Genomic DNA, 20,488 nt, shown 5'->3' with positions numbered 1-20,488 from the left:
TTTATTTAAAAGGCCTGCTGATATATAATTACAGATAGGTTTCTCTTGCAATGAACAAATGTATTCATATATGGCCCTTCAAAAGGTTAGAGGGCTGCCCATTTCAGCAGCCCCCAATGTGTAACAAGTTGCCTATCACTGTGCTAGAGGAAACACTGACAAATCATGCATTAAGACATATTACATTCAGTTGTAGGAAGGAGAGCATCATCAATTTGTAATATATTCTCTCTTTCACCCATCTGTAGAACACAGCATTACCAGTGGGAGCTTGGGTCCCATCGCTGGCAAGTAGGGAATCCAGACCACAAAGCTCATCACCCTGATGCATAAGTACACCTCTTTCTCAGTATGGGTGGCAACCTTATAATGAAGTAATCTGCGCAGGAGGATCAATTCCTGCTTACTATATGTAGTATTTGTTTCTACACAGCTTCTTGCAGCCTGGCACCTGTAGTGTGACGGGATCTTTTTAGCATACTATTCCCATATTGCTTTTTTCTTACTCTTCTTATTGAGTAAGATAGGACAGTACATCGCCTGTGGAAAGAGTTTGGGCTTCATAGTTGGCACGTCTTTGTTCTTTGCCCCTCTATTACACTGACTGCAATCAGACCTTATATACTGTAGGGTGATTTTGATTTGTTTCATTTTATTGTGGCACCAGCTGCTGGGGAACATATAATCTAGCCTTGGCCTTACTACTGTACTGTATGGGGTTTTTCCATTGACTTTAACATGTTTAGTTGCATGTCTCAATCTAGCGATTTGGCTATGTCTAAACAGAAAGTTTTTGCCACCAGAGCAGCTTTGGTTAAGTTCTGTGTATTTTTCAGTGGTCATTTTTTGCAAGTGTGGATGATTAAGATATTGGCTTTCTCAGTTGGCAAACCTATTGGACATTAAGATATTGTAATTGTATTAAAAAAACATGAAACCCAGGATCTATTACAGGATCTGGAACACCTGAACACAATAATGCCGGATTCACCAATGGTTATCTGTTCTCTTAAAGCTTTTTTTTAATTGTTGTAGAGAGAAAAATCTGCTAGGCTGGTCAACAATTAAGCCCTCTCACCAATGTTGATGTTGTGTTGTATTGAATTTTTTTAATTTTTTATTTATGTATAGTTGCACTGTTCTGCAATATTGCAAAGGTGGTTACCGTTTGTACTATTATAGTTAGTATTATAACCTCAAAAGGAGCTAATAACACTTGGGGCCACCAGGGTACCCAGCCAATCGGATTCACGCCAAGAAACTGCGCAGAAAACTGTCCAAAGACTTTTTAGGACTAATTTTGTCAGATGGCCAGATGTGCCCGGTGGAGACTATACAATGTTAAGCTGGGTACACACTAGATGACGTGTGTACCCCACGATGCCATCAGCGATGTCGCTGACGACGTACGGGAGTGCGCATCATCAGCTACCTAGTGCACACACTAGACAATATCGTGGACGATGGGTCGGAATCCACTATGGCGTGTATTCATTTCATGATGGATTTCCAGACTTGTCGGATTAATAGGAGTTTAAGGTCGAATCCAGATTCGACCTATTCAATCATACTCCCATTTATGCAACAAGTCAGAAAATCCGACCTGTCAGAAAGCACGTGGATCGGCTGTTGTTGGATTCGCAGCCAAATCTGACAGGTTTTAGCACCGGTTCCGACAATGGCAATCCGACTTTTAAACAGTCAGATTGGCATTCTCAGGAACGGACAAATCCTATCGGATTTGTCCGCTAATTGAATACTGAGATGTTGGATCCTTTCCGTCAGAAAGGATCTGACATCGATTGAATACACACCTATATCATCTAGTGCAGTGTTTTTCATCCACTGTGCCGTGGCACACTAGTGTGCCCTGGGCAGTCTACATGTGTGCCGCCATAGAAGCAAATCCAGGCCCGTCAGTGTTTTGCCGCTACTGAGGCCCTGGAACAATCAATATTGGTGGGTTTAGTGGTTGCAGAACCAGTTCTAGTTTTGGGCCCAGGCAGTGTTGGGCTCTTCTGGCTTTCTCAGATGTGGCTCAGGCGTTACCTATGGAGAAGCTGCGATATGACATCCTAGAATAGGCATGTCAAACTCGTCATCCTCCAGCTGTTTTGCCAGCACCCCTTACACTGTTCAGCTGGTAAAGCATGCTGGGACTTGTATTTTCACAACAGCTGGATGACCATGAGTTTGACATGCCTGTCCTAGAACATGCAACTGCATCATGCATCACCATTATATTTGAGTGTGCTTTGGAAATATTTTAATCTTGTTCAGTGTGCCGCGAGTTGTAAAAGGTTGAAAATCTCTGATCTACCCAGCTTTAAACTGAAACTTAACTTCCTGTTTAGATCACATGGGGGGAGAAATAAAATAGCCTGCGAGATGCAGTCATCATGGTGATTCTGGCGAGATTGCCCAATATTTTAAAGCTGCAGTAATTTCAAAGTCAAAACTGGGTTGATTTTGCTTTTTAAGTTTCAGTGCTTTAAAACATTGGACCGACCCTCAGGAATCACTCTAGTCTAGTGCCTGCATCTCCCAGGCTATTATATTTCCACCCATTGTGATCTAAACAGGAAGTTGCCACTAATGACTTTCAGTAAGGGGCCCTACACATATCACGATGCGCCGCCGAGGTGCCCGACGGCCGATACGGCCGACGAGCGACCCGGCGGCGGGGGGGCAGTGACGGGGGGAGTGAAGTTTCTTCACTCCCCCCCGTCACGCGGCTGCATTGAAGTGCAGGCAAATATGGACGAGATTGTCCATATTGGCCTGCATGCACAGCCGACGGGAGACCAGCGATGAACGAGAGTGGGGACGCGCATCGTTCATCGCTGGAGTCTCCACACTGAAAGATATGAACGAGTTCTCGTTCATTTATGAACGAGATCGTTCATATCTTTCAGAAAATCGGCCAGTGTGTAGGGCCTATAAGAAAATCAGAGAAATAAATACAAACACTGCTCTTCAGTGAGAAAAATAAACAATGTCACATACATTTCTCTGACGTCCTAGTGGATGCTGGGAACTCCGTAAGGACCATGGGGAATAGCGGCTCCGCAGGAGACTGGGCACAAAAGTAAAAGCTTTAGGACTACCTGGTGTGCACTGGCTCCTCCCCCTATGACCCTCCTCCAAGCCTCAGTTAGATTTTTGTGCCCGGCCGAGAAGGGTGCACACTAGGGGCTCTCCTGAGCTTCTTAGTGAAAAGTTTAGTTTTAGGTTTTTATTTTCAGTGAGACCTGCTGGCAACAGGCTCACTGCATCGAGGGACTAAGGGGAGAAGAAGTGAACTCACCTGCGTGCAGAGTGGATTGGGCTTCTTAGGCTACTGGACACCATTAGCTCCAGAGGGACCGAACACAGGCCCAGCCTCGGAGCTCTGTCCCGGAGCCGCTCCGCCGGCCCCCTTACAGAGCCAGAAGCAAGAAAAGGTCCGGAAAAATCGGCGGCAGAAGACATCAGTCTTCAACAAGGTAGCGCACAGCACTGCAGCTGTGCGCCATTGTTACTCAGCACACTTCACACTCCGGTCACTGAGGGTGCAGGGCGCTAGGGGGGGGCGCCCTGAGCAGCAATGTAAAACACCTTGGCTGGCATAAATACACCACATATAACCCCCAGGGCTATATGGGTGTATTTTAACCCCTGCCAGAACTCACCTAAAAAGCGGGAGAAAAGGCCGCCGAGAAGGGGGCGGAGCCTATCTCCTCAGCACACGGGCGCCATTTTCCATCACAGCTCCGCTGGAAGGACGTCTCCCTGACTCTCCCCTGCAGTCCTGCACTACAGAAAAGGGTAAAAAAGAGAGGGGGGCACTAATTTGGCGCAGTAGTTTATACTAACAGCAGCTATAAAGGGAAAAACAAATTTTTTAGTGGTATTCCTGTATATATATAGCGCTCTGGTGTGTGCTGGCATACTCTCCCTCTGTCTCCCCAAAGGGCTAGTGGGGTCCTGTCCTCTACCAGAGCATTCCCTGTGTGTGTGCGGTGTGTCGGTACGATTGTGTCGACATGTTTGAGGAGGAAAATGAGATGGAGGCGGAGCAATTGCCTATTATACAGTTGTCACCCCCTGGGGAGTCGACACCTGAGTGGATGAGCTTGTGGAAGGAATTGCGTGACAGTGTCAGCTCCTTACGACAGACAGTTGACGACATGAGACAGGCGGCTACTCAGCTTGTGCCTGTCCAGGGGTCTCAAACGCCATCAGGGGCTTTAAAACGCCCGTTACCTCAAATGGCAGACACAGACACGGATACTGACTCCAGTGTCGATGATGAGGAGACAAACGTGACTTCCACTAGGGCCACACGTTACATGATTGAAGCAATGAAAAATGTATTGCATATATCTGATAAAACAAGTACCACTAAAAAGGGTATTATGTTTGGTGAGAAAAAACTGCCTGTAGTTTTTCCTGTATCCGAGGAATTAAATGAAGTGTGTGATGAGGCGTGGGTTTCCCCCGATAAAAAACTGATAATTCCTAAAAGGTTATTGGCATCGTACCCTTTCCCGCCAGAGGATAGGGCACGTTGGGAAACACCCCCTAGGGTGGATAAAGCGCTCACACGCTTGTCTAAACAGGTAGCACTACCCTCTCCTGATACGGCCGCCCTAAAGGAACCTGCCGATAGAAAGCTGGAGAATATCCTAAAATGTATATACTCTCACACGGGTGTTATACTGCGACCAGCAATCGCCTCAGCCTGGATGTGCAGTGCGGGCCTGGCGTGGTCGGATTCCCTGACTGAAAATATTGATACCCTAGATAGGGACAGTATATTATTGACTATAGAGCATTTGAAGGATGCATTTCTATATATGCGTGATGCACAGAGGGATGTTTGCCGACTGGCATCAAGAGTTAGCGCGCTGTCCATTTCTGCAAGAAGAGGTTTATGGACACGGCAGTGGTCAGGTGATGCGGATTCTAAAAGGCACATGGAAGTATTGCCTTATAAGGGGGAGGAGTTATTTGGGGCAGGTCTATCAGACCTGGTAGCCATGGCAACGGCTGGAAAATCCACATTTTTACCCCAGGTAGCTTCTCAACCTAAGAAGACGCCATATTATCAGGCGCAGTCCTTTCGGCCCCATAAGGGCAAGCGGGCAAAAGGCGCCTCATTTCTGCCCCGTGGCAGAGGGAGAGGAAAAAGGCTGCAACAAACAGCCAGTTCCCAGGAACAAAAGCCCTCTCCCGCCTCCGCAAAGTCCTCAGCATGACGCTGGGGCTTTACTAGCGGACTCAGGCACGGTGGGGGCCCGTCTCCAGAAGTTCAGTGCGCAGTGGGCCCACTCGCAAGTGGACCCCTGGATCCTTCAGGTGGTATCCCATGGGTACAAATTGGAATTCAAGACGTCTCCCCCTCGCCGTTTTCTAAAGTCTGCTTTACCGACGTCTCCCTCAGACAGGGAAGCAGTATTGGAAGCCATTCACAAGCTGTATTCCCAGCAGGTGATAAGCAAGGTACCCCTCCTACAACAGGGAAAGGGGTACTATTCCACGCTATTTGTGGTACCGAAGCCGGACGGCTCGGTGAGACCCATTTTAAACCTAAAATCCTTGAACACTTACATTCAAAGGTTCAAATTCAAGATGGAGTTACTCAGAGCAGTGATTGCAAACCTGGAAGAAGGGGACTATATGGTGTCTCTGCACATCAAAGATGCTTACCTACATGTCCCAATTTACCCTTCTCACCAAGGGTACCTCAGGTTTGTGGTACAGAACTGTCACTATCAGTTTCAGACGCTGCTGTTTGGATTGTCCACGGCACCCCGGGTCTTTACCAAGGTAATGGACGAAATGATGATACTCCTTCGAAGGAAGGGAGTTTTAGTTATCCCTTACTTGGACGATCTCCTGATAAAGGCAAGATCCAGGGAACAGTTGGAAGTCGGAGTAGCACTATCTTAGATAGTGCTGCGCCAGCACGGTTGGATTCTCAATATTCCAAAATCGCAGCTGATCCCGACGACACGACTTCTATTCCTAGGGATGATCCTGGACACAGTCCAGAAAAAGGTGTTTCTCCCGGAGGAGAAAGCCAGGGAGTTATCCGAACTAGTCAGAAATCTCCTAAAACCAGGCCAAGTCTCAGTGCATCAATGCACAAGGGTCCTGGGAAAGATGGTGGCTTCTTACGAAGCAATCCCATTCGGCAGATTCCACGCAAGAACCTTCCAGTGGGATCTGCTAGACAAATGGTCCGGGTCGCATCTTCAGATGCATCAGCGGATAATCTTGGCACCAAGGACAAGGGTGTCTCTCCTGTGGTGGTTGCAGAGTGCTCATCTTCTAGAGGGCCGCAGATTCGGCATTCAGGACTGGGTCCTGGTGACAACGGATGCCAGCCTGAGAGGCTGGGGAGCAGTCACACAGGGGAGAAATTTCCAGGGCTTGTGGTCAAGCCTGGAGACATCACTTCACATAAATATCCTTGAGCTAAGGGCCATCTACAATGCTCTAAGCCTAGCAAGACCTCTGCTTCAAGGTCAGCCGGTGCTGATCCAGTCGGACAACATCACGGCAGTCGCCCACGTAAACAGACAGGGCGGCACAAGAAGCAGGAGGGCAATGACAGAAGTTGCAAGGATTCTTCGCTGGGCGGAAAATCATGTGATAGCACTATCAGCAGTGTTCATTCCGGGAGTGGACAACTGGGAAGCAGACTTCCTCAGCAGACACGACCTCCACCCGGGGGAGTGGGGACTTCACCCAGAAGTCTTCCACATGATTGTGAACCGTTGGGAAAAACCAAAGGTGGACATGATGGCGTCCCGCCTCAACAAAAAACTAGACAGATATTGCGCCAGGTCAAGGGACCCTCAGGCAATAGCTGTGGACGCTCTGGTAACACCGTGGGTGTACCAGTCAGTGTATGTGTTCCCTCCTCTGCCTCTCATACCCAAGGTACTGAGAATCATAAGAAGGAGAGGAGTAAGGACTATACTCGTGGCTCCGGATTGGCCAAGAAGGACTTGGTACCCGGAACTTCAAGAGATGCTCACGGAGGACCCGTGGCCTCTACCTCTAAGAAAGGACCTGCTCCAGCAGGGACCCTGTCTGTTCCAAGACTTACCGCGGCTGCGTTTGACGGCATGGCGGTTGAACGCCGGATCCTGAAGGAAAAAGGCATTCCGGATGAAGTCATCCCTACCCTGATCAAAGCCAGGAAGGATGTAACCGTACAACATTATCACCGTATTTGGCGTAAATATGTTGCGTGGTGCGAGGCCAGGAAGGCCCCTACAGAGGAATTTCAACTGGGTCGTTTCCTGCATTTCCTGCAAACAGGACTGTCTATGGGCCTAAAATTAGGGTCCATTAAGGTTCAAATTTCGGCCCTTTCGATTTTCTTCCAGAAAGAACTGGCTTCAGTTCCTGAAGTTCAGACGTTTGTCAAGGGAGTACTGCATATACAGCCTCCTTTTGTGCCTCCAGTGGCACCTTGGGATCTCAATGTAGTTTTGGGGTTCCTAAAATCACATTGGTTTGAACCACTCTCCACTGTGGACTTAAAATATCTCACATGGAAAGTGGTAATGCTGTTAGCCCTGGCTTCAGCCAGGCGTGTCTCAGAATTGGCGGCTTTATCCTATAAAAGCCCTTACCTAATTTTTCATACGGACAGGGCAGAATTGAGGACTCGTCCTCAATTTCTCCCTAAGGTGGTTTCAGCGTTTCACTTGAACCAGCCTATTGTGGTACCTGCGGCTACTAGGGACTTGGAGGACTCCAAGTTGCTGGACGTAGTCAGGGCCCTGAAAATATATGTTTCCAGGACGGCTGGAGTCAGAAAATCTGACTCGCTGTTTATCCTGTTTGCACCCAACAAGCTGGGTGCTCCTGCTTCTAAGCAGACTATTGCTCGTTGGATTTGTAGTACAATTCAGCTTGCACATTCTGTGGCAGGCCTGCCACAGCCAAAATCTGTAAAAGCCCATTCCACAAGGAAGGTGGGCTCATCTTGGGCGGCTGCCCGAGGGGTCTCGGCTTTACAACTTTGCCGAGCAGCTACTTGGTCAGGGGCAAACACGTTTGCTAAATTCTACAAATTTGATACCCTGGCTGAGGAGGACCTGGAGTTCTCTCATTCGGTGCTGCAGAGTCATCCGCACTCTCCCGCCCGTTTGGGAGCTTTGGTATAATCCCCATGGTCCTTACGGAGTTCCCAGCATCCACTAGGACGTCAGAGAAAATAAGAATTTACTTACCGATAATTCTATTTCTCGTAGTCCGTAGTGGATGCTGGGCGCCCATCCCAAGTGCGGATTGTCTGCAATACTTGTACATAGTTATTGTTACAAAAATCGGGTTATTATTGTTGTGAGCCATCTTTTCAGAGGCTCCTCTGTTATCATGCTGTTAACTGGGTTCAGATCACAGGTTGTACGGTGTGATTGGTGTGGCTGGTATGAGTCTTACCCGGGATTCAAAATCCTTCCTTATTGTGTACGCTCGTCCGGGCACAGTATCCTAACTGAGGCTTGGAGGAGGGTCATAGGGGGAGGAGCCAGTGCACACCAGGTAGTCCTAAAGCTTTTACTTTTGTGCCCAGTCTCCTGCGGAGCCGCTATTCCCCATGGTCCTTACGGAGTTCCCAGCATCCACTACGGACTACGAGAAATAGAATTATCGGTAAGTAAATTCTTATTATCTCATGTACCTGACCACAGTATCACATACATAACCATTATAAATGCCGTTATATATATATATATATATATATATATATATATATATATATATATATATATATATACACTGCTCAAAAAAATAAAGGGAACAATAAAATAACACATCTTAGATCTGAATGAATGAAATGTTCTTATTAAATACTTTATTCTTTACATAGTTGAATGTGCTGACAACAAAATCACACAAAAATTATCAATGGAAAGCAAATTTATTAACCCTTGGAGGTCTGGATTTGGAGTCACACTCAAAATTAAAGTGGAAAAACACACTACAGGCTGATCCAACTTTGATGTAATGTCCTTAAAACAAGTCAAAATGAGGCTCAGTAGTGTGTGTGGCCTCCATGTGCCTGTATGACCTCCCTACAATGCCTGGGCATGCTCCTGATGAGGTGGCGGATGGTCTCCTGAGGGATCTCCTCCCAGACCTGGATTAAAGCATCCTCCAACTCCTGGACAGTCTGTGGTGCAACGTGGCATTGGTGGATGGAGCGAGACATGATGTCCCAGATGTGCTCAATTGGATCCAGGTCTGGGGAACGGGCGGGCCAGTCCATAGCATCAATGCCTTCGTCTTGCAGGAACTGCTGACACACTCCAGCCACATGAGGTCTTGCATTAGGAGGAACCCAGGGCCAACCGCACCAGCATATGGTCTCACAAGGGGTCTGAGGATCTCATCTCGGTACCTAATAGCAGTCATGCTACCTCTGGCGAGCACATGGAGGCTGTGCGGCCCCCCAAAGAAATGCCACCCCACACCATTAGTGACCAACTGCCAAACCGGTCATGCTGGAGGATGTTGCAGGCAGCAAAACGTTCTCCTTGGCGTCTCCAGACTCTTGTCACGTCTGTCACATGTGCTCAGTGAGAACCTGCTTTCATCTGTGAAGAGCACAGGGTGCCACTGGCGAATTTGCCAATCTCTGTGTTCTCTGGCAAATGCCAAACGTACTGCACGGTGTTGGGCTGTAAGCACAACCCCCACCTGTGGACGTCGGGCCCTCATACCACCCTCATGGAGTCTGTTTCTGATCGTTTGAGTAGACACATGCACATTTGTGGCTTGCTGGAGGTCATTTTGCAGGGCTCTGGCAGTGCTCCTCCTGTTCCTCCTTGCACAAAGGCAGAGGTAGCGGTCCTGCTGCTGGGTTGTTGCCCTCCTACGGCCTCCTCCACGTCTCCTGATGTACTGGCCTGTCTCCTGGTAGTGCCTCCATGTTCTGGACACTACGCTGACAGACACAGCAAACCTTCTTGCCACAGCTCGCAAAGATGTGCCATCCTGGATGAGCTGCACTACCTGAGCCACTTGTGTGGGTTGTAGACTCCGTCTCATGCTACCACTAGAGTGAAAGCACCGCCAGCTTTCAAAAGTGACCAAAACATCAGCCAGAAAGCATAAGAGCTGAGAAGTGGTCTGTGGTCACCACCTGCAGAACAACGCCTTTATTGGAGGTGTCTTGCTAATTGCCTATGATTTCCACCTGTTGTCTATTCCATTTGCACAACAGCATGTGAAATTGATTGTCAATCAGTGTTGCTTCCTAAGTGGACAGTTTGATTTCACAGAAGTGTGATTGACTTGGAGTTACATTGTGTTGTTTAAGTGTTCCCTTTATTTTTTTGAGCAGTGTATGTATATATATATATATATATATATATATATACACACACACACACACATAAAATCTTGACCTAAAAAATATTCACCAAGCCCATTGTGTATTTGTTATCTAAGTACATTTAACTTACTATGACCGATAATGCACCACCACAATAGTTAGCTTATTCAGGGTATATTGTGCATCAGAAAGTACTTAGGATATTTTGAAGCATCGCATACATGGCCCTGTCTGCAGCCGTGGGGTGGGGAGGTGCTGCTGGTCTGCCCAGTCAGCAGTGATCAGCTTCACCGCAGGCACTGGGTTAGGGAACCAGGATGCAGAGCGGCCAGGAGGTCCCTCTTCCTGCACCCGTACAGTGGGCTTTCTGACTGGTCACATCAGAGGCGACCATCTAAGGAAAAGTCCAGCCTGGTGTAGTCGCATCTGAAAAGAAAGTTTAGATAGGTTAGATTAAAAAAAATACTGAATCACACCTTAATTACAGATTTTCTGAATATTTGTAATTTATGTCTAGATCCAAGTTTTTGAGACAAAAATAAAGTTAACTACGATAAAGATAACAGTATAAATGATAAATGTTTTTCATCACAATTAAAAAAAACAAAACGTTGGTTTTAAAGTCTGTGGACTGACCCTAGAGGAGGATGAAATGCACGATCTTCCTTCAGGTCTGCCAATATCTGTCTACTCCGAGTTTGCTTAGTGTGGGCTGGTACTCACTAGCTGGGATTTATAAATAAAGCTCCATTATCCACAGCACGGGTGTACTACGGTATGCCGGTGCTCAGGATCCCGGCACCCAGCATACTGGCGCCAGAATCCCAAAAGAGCAAAAGAGCCCCTTGTGGGCTCACTGCGCTTGCCACGCTATTTATTCTCCCTCCAGTGGTGTCGTGGTCACCCCAAGAGAGAAAATAGTTGTCGGTATGCCGGCTATCGGGATTCCGGTGCTTGGTTCCCGACAGCCGGCATATCAAGTGCCACCCCCACAGAACAGATCTCAGCAAACATTTCCCTTCCTGTAAATATTATTTCTGCAGCAGGGTACACTGAGATTCCACAGGGAATTACATTGGGGTGTAGCTTTGACTGTTCCCAGGATGCATAGCGCCGCCTCCTCTATATCCCTGCCTCCAGGCACTGGAGCACAGTTTGTAAGTTGGTGCCTGCAGTGCAGGCAGCTAACAGGGGGGGCTGCGCTAGGCAGCCCTGAAAAGAGCTTTTTGAAGAAAGAAGACTTCAAGGGCCGCAGCACAGGCACTTAGGAGTGCTATATATCAGTCTGACATATCATGCTGCGGCTCCCTCACCTGCCCCAGCGCCCTGGTTGACGGGTACTTAACAGCGGAGGGCTCTAGTATACATCAGGCACACACTCGCTGCTACTCTCCTGGATCGCGTGGCCGCATCTACAGGGAGGAGGTAAGAGGGTCCCCCAGGTGGGACCCGCTGAAATTGCGATTCGACGCGGTCTTTAGGAGACAGACCGCACATGCTGGCGTGGACACTGTGGCTGTACATAGACCCCACTAGACCACCAGGGCAAGGGCCACAGGTTGGATTTATTAAAATCCGTCTCAAATAGGCCCCGCAGTACCCGGTGGTGAAGTCCAGCAAGGGGATAAGGCTCTGACCTGTAGCCCCTCCCCCAGCCCCAGGCGCCATTTACTGCAAATGTTCCCGCCCTGGAGCTGCATATCTCTCTCTCTCTCTCTCTGTCAGCGTTTGGGCGCCATTACACAAGCTGAGCTGATTCTGGGACTGCTGGGCAATGTCTCCTCTGTAAAGCTGCCTCCATCATCAGCGCTGTGCATTTACAGGACACTTAAGTATTCTACATGTCATTTGGACAGTGTTAGTTAAGAAAAAGTGCATAACTTCAGGGTTATTTAGTAAAATTACCTTGTGATATATATCCAGTTTTTACTGTGCATTGTTATATCTGTATATGTATACATAGCTTTACTTACTATTCCAGTTACTTAGTATTGCTAGTCCAGTGCAGTTTTATTGTTGTTGTAATAATTTCTGCTTTGTACATGTGACTGTGTGCCAATAGCTGCTGTGTGGTCTCTATTCCGTGTATCTCTCACATATTGCTATCCCTATATTCTGTACCCTGAAGGAGTCGAAGTGCATCAGGGTTCTCATATGATATAGTGTCTCACAGGATATACTACTTTGGTGTTTTTCTCTGTGTGTTTCAGTCACCATATACATCTTAAATTCTCTGTTTGTGCTCTGCTTTGGAGTCACATTATAGAGGGGGTTTTTGTCAGGTACTTTGTATGCTTTTATTGTACTATTACGCCCTAAGGTTACGCTTACAAATAATGTCTGCTAAACAGGGCGGTAGATCCATGGCTGATCCTGCACCATGCAGTGCTGATGCCACGGATTGCTCAGAGGAAAACATTGCAGCTGAGGGTTTCTATACCCCTCAGTCAGTCTGCAGCACCGGGGGCACACCAAAACCCACCTTGGGCTGCCTTTTCTAATTTACTGACTACGCTAGTAACTAGACTTGCGCCCCCTGTGGGACCTCCTGTGCCATTACAGCCACATATTGTCTCTGCGGTTAATCCGCCATGGGCAGATAATCTGTCTTCTCAGTTACAGCAATTAAATCAGTCTTTGACAAAACAAAAACCTAACCCTCGCCCACCTAAAACCAATGAGTCCTCTAAGCGGGCCATTACTTCATCACAATCCACACATGTTTTGGATACTTCATCCGATGAAGATGGCACATATACTGACCCCTCAGATACTGATGCAGACGCTTCTGATGGGGAATCTATTACACAGGTGGATGTTCCTGACCTCTTGGAGGCTATCAGACTGATCCTTCAAATTGATGATGAAGTAGAGCCTACAGATACCTCTAAGAAACCTGATAAATTCAAGCGTCAGAAGGTTACTAAATTAGTTTTACCACATTCTGACCATTTGGTTGACATCCTGGGAATATCCAGGAAAGAAATTCTCTCTGTCTAAGAATATGCTAGCTTGTTATCCCCCCGCTGCAGAGTTAAGTAAAAATTGGGAAATGCCGCCACCTGTGGACTCGCAGGTCGCACGTCCTCTACTCTGCCTGTCACTACCGTCACCTCTCTGAAGGAACCGATGGATAAGCGTGTGGAGGATTGCTTGAAGTCTATTTACACTCTTTCAGGAGCTGTGCATAGGCCCACTATTGCGGCTTCCTGGGCTGCAAAAGCTATTGAAGCCTGGGTTCAGGAAGTTGAAACGGAACTACCGTCTGATTTTCCTGATAATGCTAGACATTGTCTTTCATATATTATTACAGTCTCTCATTACATTCAGGAGGCGGCATCTGATGCTGGTGTCCTGGCAGCCAAAGCGTCTACTACGTCCATTCTGGCTCGCCTGATTCTCTGGTTGCTGTCCTGTTCTGTAGATCTGGACTCTAAAAAGACCTTGGAGGTGATCCCCTTTAAACATCCTTTTTGGGGAGGATCTCGACAAGATTGTTGCTGACTTAGCATCTGTTTATACTGCCTGTCTGCCTAGTACTAATCCTTTCGCTCCTTTCTACCTCCAAGTGAAGCAAAGGGTCAGGCGTACCCGAAACAGTCTCGCACTTCCAAATCCACTAAGCCCAAACCTAAACATTCCTGGGCTGCCCGTCAGCCTGTTTTCAAAACAGACAAGCCTGCTGCATGACAGGGCGGGCCGCCTCCTGTGGGACCCCAGGGTGGGAGGCCGACTTCTACGGTTTGCTCAGGTATGGTTACAGACCACTTCAGACGCCTGGGTAATGGAAGTCGTCACTCACGGATACGCCATCTCTTTCAAGAAACGTCCCCCTCGTCACTTTTGCTCAACAAACATCCCTTCGGATCCCTTAAAAGAAAAACTCTCCATTTGGTGGTACAATCCCTCCTGGACACAGGAGCAATAGTACTGGTGCCTCTAACTCAGAGAGGCAGGGGGTACTATTCAACGTTGTTCCTAGTTCCGAAACCGAATGGGTCTTCCCGGCCCATTCTCAACCTTAAGTCATTGAACAAATTTGTGACCAGTTCCAAATTCCGTATGGAAACGCTTCGGTCTATTGTTCTGGCTTTGGAGCCCATGGACTATATGGTATCCCTGGACATTCAGGATGCTTACCTGCATATTCCTATTGCCATGTCGCATCAGCAATACCTGCAGTTTGCTATTGGCAACCTACATTTTCAATTTCGGGCCTTACCTTTTGGTCTGACCACGGCTCAGAGAATCTTCACCAAGGTCATGACGACCATGCTCTGCCATCAGGTTATGAGGATCCTGCCGTATCTGGGCGACTTGTTGATGCTGGTGAACTCTCCAGAGGTTCTCCTCCGTCATCTAGATCTGAAGGTTCAATTCCTGCAAGCTCACGGGTGGCTCATCAACTGGAAGAAATCCTTACTGGTCCCTGCTCAGAGCACGGTGAACCTGGGGGCATTATTGGACACCCACAACCAACGGTTGTTCTTGTCTCCAGAGAAAGTCCTGAAACTTCAGGAAAAGACAAGATGCTTCCTATCTCGCCCACGTGTGTCGATACACTCGGCGATGCAAGTACTAGGCCTCCATGGTGTCCGCTTTCGACATGGTGGAGTACGCTCAATTTCATTCCCGCCCTCTGCAGAAGTTAATCCTTACCAAATGGGACGGCCTGCCTCACTGGATCAGGACTCACATGTTTTCCTCGACTCCGGAGGTTCGCCTGTCACTGACCTGGTGGCTACAGGACCGGCAATTGAGCAGGGGTCGTCCCTTCTGGATCTCCAGCTGGGTCCTTCTAACGACGGATGCCAGTCTGCGGGGTTGGGGCGCGGTGTTCGAGCAACACTCTTTTCAGAGTTGATGGACCAGGGAGGGATCTCTCCTCCCGATTTAATATTCTGGAGTTGCGGGCAGTGTTCAATGCTTTGAAACTGGCCCTGCCTCTGGTACAGAATAGGCCTCTTCAAGTACAGTCGGACAACGCTACCATGGTGGCGTACATAATCATCAAGGCGGCACTTGAAGGAAGTGTCAAAGATTCTTTTATGGGCGGAACGCCATCTGCCACCATATCGGCAGTGTTCATTCCGGGGGTCCTCAACTGGGAAGCGGACTTCCTCAGTCGTCAGGAGAGTGGAGCCTTCATCCAGAAGTATTTCAACTCCTAGTGGACAAGTGGGGACTATCAGATGTAGACCTAATGGCGTCTCGACACAATCACAAGGTGCCAGTCTTCGGAGCAAGGACAAGGGATCCTCAAGCAGCGTTCGTAGACGCATTGGCAATTCCATGGAACTTTCGGCTGCCATACGTGTTCCCTCCAGTGTCACTCCTGCCCAGGGTATTAAGGAAGTTCAAGCAAGAAGGAGGATTACTACTTCTGATAGCTCCAGCGTGGCCCAGACAGCATTGGTTCTCAGACCTGCAGGGTCTCTCGATAGAGCGTCCTCTTCTACTTCCGCAACGCCCAAACCTCGTTCAGGGCCCTTGTGTCTACCAGAATCTGGCCCGACTGACGGCGTGGCTCTTGAAGCATCAGTTCTAAGGGAAAAGGGATTCTCTGAGGCAGTCATTCAAACTATGTTGAAAGCCCGTAAACCGGCTTCTGCTCGGATTTATTATAGGGTCTGGAAGTTCAGTACTGCCAAACTTTTGGCTTTTCTGCAACAGAGCCTGGACTTAGGCCTTTGACTGGCCTCCCTGAAGGTTCATATTTCGGCCTTGTCGGTGTGGTTTCAGAGAAAAAGTGCGACTCTGCCTGATGTTCATACTTTCACTGAGGGTGTTTTATGGATTCAGCCTCCCTATGTTCCTCCTGTGGCTCCATGGGATTTGTCGGTTGTCCTGGATGCCCTACAAGAGTCTCCATTCAAACCTCTTGAGTCTGTGGACCTTTAGTGGCTTACTCTTAAGGTCTTGTTTTTGCTAGCTATTGCTTCTGCTAGACGGGTTTCAGACTTGGGTGCCTTATCCTGTTGGTCACCCTTTCTGAATTTTCACCGTGAACTCGCCCTGGTTATCTTCCTAAGGTGGTGTCATCTTTCCACCTTAACTAAGAGATTGTGGTTCCGGCCTTTACCTCTCCTGGTTTATCCTCCAAAGAGCGGTCTTTGGATGTGGTACGGGCTCTCCGTATTTATGTGAAGAGAACAGATTCGCTTAGGAGATCTGATTCTCTCTTTGTTCTTTTCGGTTTTCATAAACGTGGCTGGCCTGCTAATAAGCAGACCTTGGCCAGATGGATTAGAATGGTGATTGCACATGCTTATGTACAGGCTGGCCTTCCAGCTCCTGCTACCATCAAAGCCCATTCTACTCGGTCCGTTAGTCCTTCTTGGGCGGCCCGCCGTTGTGCGACCCTTGAACAATTGTGCAAGGCGGCTACGTGGTCCTCAGTGAACATGTTCATAACATAAGTTCATAAGAACATAAGTTCATGCCTTCTTTACTTCCGCCTGCCAGGATGCCTCCTTTGGACGCCGGGTATTTGTGCCCACTACAGTGCGTCCCCTCCCATTAGGAACTGCTTTAGGACAGCCCCGATGTAGAAAAGGAGAATCACAGTGTACCCCGCTGCAGAAAAGGAGATTTATGGTAAGAACCCACCCTGACGATCTTATCTTCTTTGGGTTTGTATGGCATTAGCCGCTGGTACCTTCTCCTGTCGTGAGAATGTGGTTCGCTGTGGATACTAACTGTTGTCGTCTCTCTTACCTGCTACTGCATTGGACTGGTTAACAAAACTGAGCTCCAGTGCCTTTAGATGGGGATATAGAGGAGGCGGCGCTATGCATCCTAGGAACAGTCAAAGCTTTTAGCCTGTTGGTGCCTCGGATCGAGATCCAACTCTACACCCTGATGTAATTCCCTGTGGAATCCAGTGTACCTTGCAGAAAGAGATTTAACAACTGTAAGTTCTTACCATAAATCTCCTTTTTTTAATATTTGGATAACAGTAGTGCACAAAGCACAGTATCACAGACAACTTCACAGGAACTCCCACACAGCAGTGTGGGGGGGAGATTCAAATGTTTTTTTGGGGCATTCAAGGTAATGGGCAAACAGAGCAATTCAGTTGTTGCGCTGATTGGGGGTTTAGCCGTAAATAGCAGCTAATCCCATCTAATGTCCTGGTTAGGGTGCAAAAACTTCATTTGAGTGCCTAAAACTACAGGTTTTGCACACACTTCTTCTCGCACCTCTTTACCCAGGTCTGGGCCTGTTTGAGGGTCCCAGCGGGACACGGGCACCCGCTGTTCCTCCCTTCTCTTACCCGTTGTAGACAGTGGCACTTGAGGCGGGGGGAGAGAGGACTGGCTGTTGCAATAGCCTCTTTCCCCAGCATACAATGCTGCTGTGTGCTGCGCTGGGGAGAGCGGCAGAAGCAGTCAGTTTTCTCTTTCCCTGCGTGATGTGCGGGGGGGTTAGTGATCCCAAAACTCACCTCTTCCCTCTGCCACTGCCGCCCATCAGTCCTCACACCGGCCGAGCCAACATACCGGCTGTGTACACACAGGGGATCCAGAGTACTGGGTACACACATTTAGCGATTAAATGAAGATCGGAGCAACATATCTCCTTCCTTCATAACACGTGCCACAGTCGCCAGCGTTATCGCCCGGTTGGCCGCGCAGCAGGGCCAACCAGGTGACGTCACTAGCAACCACAGGCACCCGCAAATCGTGTGTAAACACTGAGCTATATGTCCGATTTATCGTTATGATTCGGCTGGAAATGACAGTAGGTGATCCTGCAAATTGGACCGATATATATCATGCACATCGTCTAATCTGTACCCTCTATCGGGCACTCCCACCTGCCGACATCGGGTTCATCCCATCTGATGTTCAGCACATCATGTGGGACGGGCAGCGGCATGCTGCTGATTCCTGCCATGAATGATATCACACGCGTCTGCATGCTATATGTTCAGTGTGTACAAACGAGCGAAATCTCGTTCCGTCGGTCGTGCCGTTGGCCCCGATCCAGGATCGTCTGATGTGTACCCGGCCTTACTTACTACTTTTTTGCTTTGCTCCCAACTCGGAATCGGTCCCAGTATTGAAAGGCAGACCTGCCTGCTGTTATTATCTGTGTTTTCACTGCATTGGGTAGGGGTGACCAGCAGTCGGGATCCCGGCGGTCAGCATACCAACGCAGGGATCCCGGTCGCCGGAATGCCAACGGTGGGGGTGTGTGTGGGAGCACAACGAAGCCCCTTGCGGGCTCGATGCTCGCTGTGTTTGCCACAGGTTCTATTCCCACTCTATGGGTATCATGGACACCCATGAGTGGGAATAGTCCTGGGCATTCTGCCGGCCAGGATCCCAGCATCGGTATGGTGACCCCAGGGATACTGACGGCTGGGATCATAACTACATCCTGTTTTCCTTATTCTGTTATAATGAATATTAATTTCTCTTTTAGGTTGGACAGACAATTACAGGACATAGTGTTCAAATTAGTTGTCCATTTGGAAGAACGTAAGTTTGGCTTTAACCCTTTGTTTTTCTGGAAAGAATTGTGTGTACACAGTCAGTAATGGGCCTTGTGTTGTGTCTACACTAATATAATCTTGTGTGTAAACTTGCTAAAACAGGTATTATTCACCCCCTTGGGCTTTTTTCCCATTTTTCCATGTCACAACACGGAACCATGATAGAAGTATATTCCCATTAATCAACACAAAGCACTCCGTAATGTGCCAAAACATTTTTCTCTAGCATTCATAAGGGATATTGGGGAGACTTGGTACGATGGGGTATAGATGGAGTCCAAAGGAACCGGTGCACTTTAAATTTCTTCAACTGGGTGTGCTGGCTCCTCCCCTGTATGCCCTCCCCCACAGGCAGTTTAGAAAAAAGTGCCCTCAGGAGAGGATGCACACTCAGGGAGCTCCAGAGAGTTTTCTTCAGTTTTTTTTTAAAGCTTTAATTTTCTGCAGCGGGGTACACTGGTATATAACATGGGGGTGTAGAGTTGGATCTTTATCCAAGGCACCAATAGGCTAAAGCTTTGACTGTTCCCAGGTTGCATTGCACCGCCTCCTCTATAACCCCGCCTCCAGGCACTGGAGCTCAGTTTGTAAGTTGGTGCCTGCAGAGCAGGCAGCTAACAGGTGGGACTGCACTAGGCATCCCTGAAAAGAGCTTTTTTAGAAGACTTCAAGGGCTGCATCGCTTTTATGTCAGTCTGACATTCTGTGCTGCGGCTCCATCAACTCCCGAGCAGTGCTGCATACTCCCGCGGCTTGGTTCCCGGGTACTTGCGGCGGAGGCGCACCGGACTTCAGGCATACACGCTTGCACATCAGGAAGGAGGTAAGAGGGTCCCCCAGGTGGGACCCGCCGTTAAATCGCGATCCGGTTGCGGTCCCAGGAGACGGACTGCGCCGCTAGCGTGGACACTGTACTGCACAGGGACCCCACTATATCCACTAGGACAAGGGAGCACAGGTCGGCTTTACTAAAATCCGTTTGTTATAGGCTCCACGGTACCCGGTGGTGAGGACCAGCATAGGGGATAAGGTGCTGACCTGTAGCCCCTCCCCCAGCTCAGAACACCATCTACTGCTGGTTTTCCCGCCCTGGAGCTGCTTTTCACTCTCCCTTCTGACTGAGATTTTGGCACCATCTTCACTACCAACTGGGCTGATCTCCGGGACTGCAGGGCTCTGTCTCCTCTGTAAAGCCGCCTGCCTCATCAGCGCTGTGCTTTTGCAGACACTTCAGAATTCTACATGTCGTTTTAGGCAGTGCTAGTTAAGAACAAATGTACTGCTATCTGAATATTTGGTACAAGTATTCTGTGATATACATCCAGTATCTACTGTGCATTGTTATATCTATACTCATACATAGTTAGTTGTAAATTACTAGTCCAGTGCAGTTTTATTGTTTATATGTAATAACTTCTGCATTGTACATGTGACTGAGTGTGCCTGTAGCTGTTGTGTGGGATTCCATTCTTCTGTATCACATATTGCTATCACTATATTCTGTACCCTGTGGAGCTAGGTGCGTCAGGGTTCCATATATATATATATATATATATATATATGTATACTGGGCAAATTCTCTGGCACTCCCCCATGGGCTATCTGAGCAAAGCTCCTGCTCCGGTGCCTTCCCTCCCAGACTAGGC

At 48.3% G+C, this 20,488-nt stretch overlaps 1 protein-coding gene across 2 annotated transcripts in view; it reads left to right on the top strand.

Annotated features, from left to right (window-relative positions):
- The window catches only part of PCGF6 (polycomb group ring finger 6), a 182,842-nt gene that overhangs the window by 55,918 nt on the left and 106,436 nt on the right, over nucleotides 1–20,488 (top strand). For both annotated transcript variants that reach the window (XM_063961959.1, XM_063961961.1), the window contains exon 4: nucleotides 18,773–18,828. In XM_063961959.1, the coding sequence (XP_063818029.1) occupies nucleotides 18,773–18,828 (56 nt within the window). The remainder of the gene's footprint in view (nucleotides 1–18,772; nucleotides 18,829–20,488) is intronic.

This window comes from Pseudophryne corroboree, chromosome 3 (genome assembly GCF_028390025.1).
Source record: "Pseudophryne corroboree isolate aPseCor3 chromosome 3, aPseCor3.hap2, whole genome shotgun sequence".
In the NCBI taxonomy this organism is placed as follows: domain Eukaryota; kingdom Metazoa; phylum Chordata; class Amphibia; order Anura; family Myobatrachidae; genus Pseudophryne; species Pseudophryne corroboree.
This window is presented reverse-complemented; position numbering and strand designations above follow the sequence as displayed.